General features: G+C 35.8%; 1 protein-coding gene across 3 annotated transcripts in view; it reads left to right on the top strand.

Moving 5' to 3' along the window:
• The first annotated feature begins 472 nt into the window (after window positions 1–472).
• The window catches only part of LOC136041675 (transcription factor COE1-like), a 49,370-nt gene continuing 42,695 nt past the window's right edge, over window positions 473–7,147 (top strand). The window contains exon 1 of one of the 3 annotated variants that reach the window (XM_065726394.1): window positions 473–997. In XM_065726394.1, coding sequence (XP_065582466.1) covers window positions 888–997 — 110 coding nt within the window. In that variant the 5' untranslated portion in view covers window positions 473–887. The remainder of the gene's footprint in view (window positions 998–7,147) is intronic. The other 2 variants (XM_065726393.1, XM_065726392.1) reach the window with 2 other exon arrangements.

Below are 7,147 nucleotides of genomic sequence, written 5' to 3'. Positions count from 1 at the left end.
CTAAATCCGCCTCCCACGGAAAACCCTCCATGTACACCTTTTTTCTATGAAAATTAAGACAATATGGTAGGCCTAGAACTACCAAAAATACAATGGATTTTGTTCCTCCTTGCCTTAATTACGAAACCTTCCTCATTAAAAAGTGAAAATACTTTGACGAGACAATAACTCACTGTTGACGATTCCTTTTTTTCTGGAGAAAATTTTCATTTCAAGAACATCAAGATTGTTAGTGGCACTTTTATTTCTTTGCCTAGAAAGCCTCTCCGAACGTCAGAAGAGTAAATAACTTTTCTAGAATTCCTTTGGGAAAACTTGGAAACTCACCTTCGGAAATTACTTTTTCTAACTCTACTTTCTGATTGGTTGAAAGTTGGACCCAATGGACTTTCTCCAAATCCCCTCATGGGTGGAGCAAGTTCTCCAGAGACTACTGGAAGACGAATCCAGCCTCCCTAGAGCTCTCCAGTTTGCGCAGGGGAACCAAACCTCTCTGGGATCTAGAAAGACTAATCTTCCAATCTCAAGGGTATCCTTTCCATGTGAAGACTGTGGACTTAGTGAACTTTAAAAGACTTTTCTAGTGGCCAAACTCTTTTGGGATCTTTTCCAAAAACATTTCCCTTCAACCTTATAAATTTATGTCAACCTTTGCCTAAACAGCAATGTGAAAGTGTTCCGTCTTCGCATAAACTTGAATAATCTAATTCCCACGGGAGTTCAACATTTCAACCATTGCCAAGCGACCTTGTGACTGAATCAAACCTTGAAGCAATTAAGACAAAACCCAAAGGTCCGTTAGAACCAGTTGAAATCAGGTTAGTTAACGGTGTCTGTCAAATTTGAAGTCCCTTGTGGTTCATAATTATTTCAGTCCAAGCTTTGCTATGTTTCGTGTTGAACCGAAAATGGAGCCTTCCATGACCGCTCTTGGGATGTCTTTTACTCAGAGGGGGCTTCACCAAGTCCCAGGCATGATTTGCATCGAGCCTTCGAGGTAAGAAATCCATTTCAAACTCATATTTCTAGTTTAGCTTCTCACAGATTCATCATCTTATATAAAGGATTATAATTTTGAGGGCCGTATTTAAGAGGAGGTGATTTCAAATATTGAAACCTCCTTCCCTTAAATATTGAAACTATATAATATCTACTATTTCATAATTCAATAGGTAGGAAATAGTTAAAAAAAGAACTACCATTGGAGTGCAATTATTGTTTTTGAATATTTCATTCCATTTGAGAAACATGCCAGGTAACATAAGGGCAGGGGCACATCCATAATTTTTCAGGGGGGGGGGGGGGTTAAAATAACTTTAAAATCATTTCGGGGGATTCAAACCCCTTAATACCCCTAGATCTGGCCTTGCATAAGGGACTTGGGTAGGAATCTGTTTTATATAATATTTTGGACCATATTGCCTTTCTTTTTAGAATCAAAAGAAAAAAAAAATCTTATAAAATTGACAATAGCATTGAAGTGAAAAAGGTTTACTAAAGTTCATCCTTAAATTCTTTTTTTCATTTTTTCGTTAGTTGTTCACAAGTGATTTATTGGTTTATTTAGTGATTTTTGTGCTTAGGCAATATAAACAATCAATAGAAATAGTTTTAAATTACTAGGGGGGACAACCCTGTATAAGAAGGGCTATGTAATTATCCGTTATCTGGCACAGCCAAAGCTCCCTTGGAAATGTTATGATTTTTGTAACCAGTTCCTATTTTCTTATGTAATTTGTAAGGTCTCACAATTTTCCCAATTAATCCCTCCCTAAGTAAAAATCATCGCGTCCGTACTAGGTATAATCATTTGATAAAAAGGATTATTTTTTTCATTATATGATTTCTAGTTGTTCTTTTTTTGTCTTTATTAAAAGGATCATAATCTCGAAAAATATTTTACCTGGAGCCTTACGAAGCCTTAAGAAGTAGTGTTTTATCCAGAAAAGTGTGTCATCTCTGTTAATCTTGTCAGTCTCAATTTCCAAGTTAATGTGGAAATCAATCAAACAATTCTGTTCGCGCCCCTCTCTATTCAAGCCACAAACTAGCCCCCTCCCCAAATTATCTGTAAGACAATCTTTTTACCGTGGCGGTATTCAATTTTTTACTTTGTTGCACCCAGATACCGCATGAACCCCCTTGTTTAGAACTTGTTCCCTGGCTGACACACACATAGGGAAAAGGTCTTCCGCGATACTTCGAAATTGTACCCGTTCAAAAAAAGAAAAAAAAATGTGTGCACGTGCCTGGTCCAAGGTTATATTTTATTGATTTCAAGTTGCACTAATAACTTTATAACACCTTACTTCTCTTTTTACAAAATCTAGCTTGTCAGGATGTTATTATGCGAAAAAGTAGGATTGGAATCTCACCTATAATGCTTATGCTATCCGTTTATCAGATTTTTTTCAAGTTCAATTTTATAACCTGTTACTAGCCTCAAGTCCATTCAGTTCAAAATGGGTCAACGTATAAATATGTAATAAGATATTTTTTCGTTACTTTGCAATGAATTGTGTTGTATGTGATATCCATGCATCATAGAAACTGTGTCTAATTGAATACACAAAAAAGCAATTATTATATTTTTTCAAATATAAGTAAACAGCGAGAATTAAAGCGCACATAAATCATGTTATATATGAAGGAAAGGACACTTCCAACACTGTTCCCTTAATCTTACTCTTAATTATATATTTTAACTATAAATTTGCTGAAAATATTTAATGTACAACAAATATGGCCAGGCAGTAACTCAAAGTACTTTTACTGTCGCATTGCCTTAGAAACGTATTTGGATTGAAAATCTACCAATAATAAAAATCTGAACTTTTTCTCAAATAGGTCTTGTGTTCATTCTATTCTTGATTTTTAAATTTGTGATTTGAGCATGCTTCGAACTTTTTTTTCCTAAAAAAAAAACTTTAAAACTTTTTTCACATGCTGACCAATGTCTGCGTTACGAAGGTACTGATCTCCTTATTCGACGCCTTCGGTCGGGAGTGCAACGCGTGGTTGGGGGTAAATCATCCGACACTTCCCGCGTCCCCCCCCATATTTCTCCAGGTACCCATTTAGAACGAACCTAAAAAACTGACTCTTTACGTCTGTACTATTATCAGATTTTGTTTTTTTACAATGTCACTTTTTAATGACGGGGGTCACTATTTACTCACCGTTCATTATCCTCGGTGGTTTGGTAGTTTACGGTACAATATTTTCCCGAAGTATTGGGAGGGGTGATTAGAGTCATAAATATAAATGATAGAACTAAAACCAGCTTTTCGGTACCCGAGTTGGTTCTTTAAAGATCTAGAGTTGGCGTAGCAGTATGCTAATTTCGGCAACAATAGAGATGAAACTATTTAAAATCGGGGAAGTCGATTGGTAATTTCGTTATTTAAGGACATCAATGTATTAACGTAGATGGGACGATAGCATGTCAATGCATAAAGGGTACTGATGAATTATTTCTTTCTAAAACTGTTATGTTATGGAAACAGCTAGCCAGTAATGTAAATAGCCGGAAAATCGGAAAAAAAAATCTTTTTTGTTCTATTTACATCCTTACCCTTAAGAAACAAAAATGTAAATTCAACGTTTTTTTCTATAAACTATGCACTGTTTCTCTATTAAGAAAAAAAATCCAGATATTTCCATAGTACCATTTCCATCCAACTTGTCACAAATGATAATAAATCATTCTTATGTCTTCAGAGGAGCCCAGGGATCTTCTTATATGCAGGGTTATGGTACTACTGGGCCCATATACAAGATTTTTTTTTGGTGGAGGGGCTTGCGAAAAAACCCTCTAAAACGCATCAAAAGTGTGTCTTGTGCGTTTTTACGAGTTGGGCAAACATTTCAGGGGGGTTCAAACCCCCTAAGCCTTCCCCCGAGTATGGCCTTGGGTGCCGTGTCATGTAACTTATTTATTTGATATCCTAGAACACCGGTATTCATAAGCTGCTTTTTTGGCATTAGATACCTTTGGATTCCTATTGAGGGGGTAGTCACTTTCCATCACCATGTTTACGTATCAGAAAGCCAAGTGCGCCATACAGCTCCGCCACGGTTGGCACTCATCACCAGACGCCCTCTCAGTTCCAATACTTTCTAACTGCTACCCCAATTGCTAATAGTGTTTCTTTTGGCTGTTCTAAAAATCATGAAACTTTTAAGGCGTTGCCCCATTGTCGTCACGAACCATGTAAATGAATAAGAAAAAGTAATTAGTTAAAATTGACAACGCTTTTCGTCATATATAGAATTATAATTAATTATAACTAATTATAATTGATATAATTAAACTTTTTGAACTGTTTGAAGCAGTGGGTTTGCAGTTATTTTTTTCTGATTATTCACTCGCCTTTTTTTTTGGCTCCCACTACTACTAGAAATTTATATTGAGGAGGTCTTTTCATCAAAAATTGAATTCCCACTTTCAAAGATATTTATGGTAAGACAAATATACTATTTGTTGATTCCAATTACCAAATTTGTTGGTTCCAATTACCTATTGTTGGTTCCAATTAACTATTTGTTGGTTCCAATTACCCAATTCAACCAATCAGATTTCATTTTTACTGTCCTTGGTACTTAAAATAGTGACAAAAAAATAAATGACACAAAAAATAACAACAATGAAGTACTATCTTTGTGAAAAAAATGCGTAGGTCCAAATGAAAATTTTCTTTTTTTTTCTGACATTTAAGTAGCCTCCAAAACCGAATTTACAAGCATCGTTCTGAACTTCTGAATTTTAACATATTGAAGCATGTCGGAATATTTTGAAGTGTATATAGTCCTTGCAACTGGATTTACTGGGCCTCTCCGAAATTAAAAGCCCATTCACAATGCTATTATACTAATATGAAGATTTAATAGTGCTAATATGAGTCAATCCGAATTTTTTATTGAATTTTGGGCCAATCAGAAAATTCTATGGAAAGTTTTATTGGCTCAAATTAGCGATCGCTAAATCTCGTCATTAATAAAATCTTATTGTGAATGGGATGTTACTAGAAAATGGTGATAAAACAGACAAAAAAGATTAATAGTCTTCAAACCTGGCCCGAGTCACTAAGCTTAAACCGTCAGCCAGACAGAATTTATAGCCCCATCAAGGACTATGAAAATCGTAGCTTTTAAGAATCTTTAATCCAGGAAATTGGAGCTACGTCTGTAACTGTTGCTTAAAGGCTAAAAACCTTCCCCTTGGTCGACTAGCCTAGAATCTTAATTATTGTTTTTCCTTTTTAATTTGTCAACATATTGCATAATATTCCTACGTAGCTTTGATTTTTAACGAACACCATTGTACACCAGTAAAATGAGTTACCACCCCCTCTAATCACCCATTTTCTGAGCCATATCAAAATATTTTCCATGAAACAGGGAAGGATAGGGAATAAATTCCGCCTTAATACTGACTTCATGAAAATTAAGGCTTAGAAATACACCTCTGAGGCGTCAGTTTCCGCCCTAGAACGATGACAAACCTCAAACCCGGTCTATGTGCCAAGTTTTTACTGAAAATAGTGAAAACTCTTTTTGCCACTTTCTCATACTACAATTTTCTTCAAACATTATTGAAAAAAGTGCTTAATAAGGTTTACAGCCTTCGTATTTACCTCAAAGACCTCTCATGAAAACCTGGGCCTCAAATGTGGTTCAGCGTTGCCAACGCTTTGAAATAAATTGTACCAGTTTTCCAACTAAGATGTACCAAAAGAAATTAATTTATATCATCTGAACAGCGGGTTGCCGTAACAAGAAGAAAATTTTCGATAAACCAAACTTGGACAGATATACGAGTCAGAAAAAAGCTTATAAAGCCAAAATGTTCTGAATTATTTGTAGTGTACCAAAAAAAATCTCTTATGTACTGCATTCTGCTTGAATCTCTAAATTGTACCAACAACGGTACCGTGTTGTACCAATTGTACCGTGTTGGCCCCGCTGATGCACTTCTGAAGCATGCATTTTCAACTTGGAGTGGTAACTTGCTTCAGACCGGTCGACACGCGGATTCTTTATCAAAGATTAAATAAAAAAAAACAAATTTTTTTAGCTGAAAGTAAGGAGCGACATTAAAACTTAAAACGAACAGAAATTACTCCGTATATGAAATGGGTCGTCCCCTCCGCAATCCCTCGCTCTTTGCGCTAAAGTTTTTAATTGTTTTAAAAAGTAGAATTGTGGCAAACAGTCAAACTTTAGCGTAAAGAGCGAGGGATTGCGGAGGGGACAACCCATTTCATATACGGAGTAATTTCTGTTCGTTTTAAGTTTAATGTCGCTCCTTACTTTCAGCTAAAAAAATTAGTTTTTTTATTTAATTTCTGAATGTTTTTGAATTAATGCATGTTTGGTTTTGGCTCTCCGCACATAAATTATTAAAATGAAATTTGTATATTAATTCTTTTTTTGGCTAAATTACGAGGGGGTTTGTACCCTCGTTAATACCTCGCTCTTTACAGTAAATCGTAAGTTTTGTCCCAATTCTTTAAGAATGACCCCTGAATCAGAAAGGCCGTAGAATAAATAGTTGAAATTACTAAAAATACTTTAGCATAAAGAGCGAGGTATGTATCTCCTCCTAAATACCTCGCTCTTTATGCTAAAGTATTTTTAGAACCCCTCATATGCGTAATAATCTCTGTTCGTTTTAAGTTTCAATGCTACTCCTTCCTTTCATTTGAAAAAACGTTTTCATGTTTATTTTTCATTGTTTTCTTATAGTAATGCTAGAAAATCCTGCGCCCTTTTCATCGAATTTTTCTTCCCCCATGACAGATTCCTCCAAGGAAAGATCCTCCAACATAGCCCCCTCCCCTCAGCCCCACTCCCAAACAAAATAAAATCCCCCTGAAAACGTCTGTACACTTCCCATTAACCATTACTAAATGTAAACACTGATCAAAGTTTGTAACTTGCAGCCCCTCCCCCAGGGATTGTGGGGGAGTAAATCATCCCCAAAGACATAGTTTTTATGGTTTTCGACTATGCTGAATAAAATGGCTATCTCAAAAATTTTGATCCGTTGACTATGGGAAAAATGAGCGTGGGAGGGGGCCTAGATGCCCTCCAATTTTTTTGGTCACTTAAAAAGGGCACTAGAACTTTTCATTTCCGTTAGAAT

The sequence above is a fragment of the Artemia franciscana genome, unplaced genomic scaffold, assembly GCF_032884065.1.
Source record: "Artemia franciscana unplaced genomic scaffold, ASM3288406v1 PGA_scaffold_32, whole genome shotgun sequence".
NCBI classification, from domain to species: Eukaryota; Metazoa; Arthropoda; class Branchiopoda; order Anostraca; family Artemiidae; genus Artemia; species Artemia franciscana.
The sequence above is the reverse complement of the archived record's forward strand: the minus strand, read 5'-3'. Positions and strand labels throughout refer to the sequence as shown.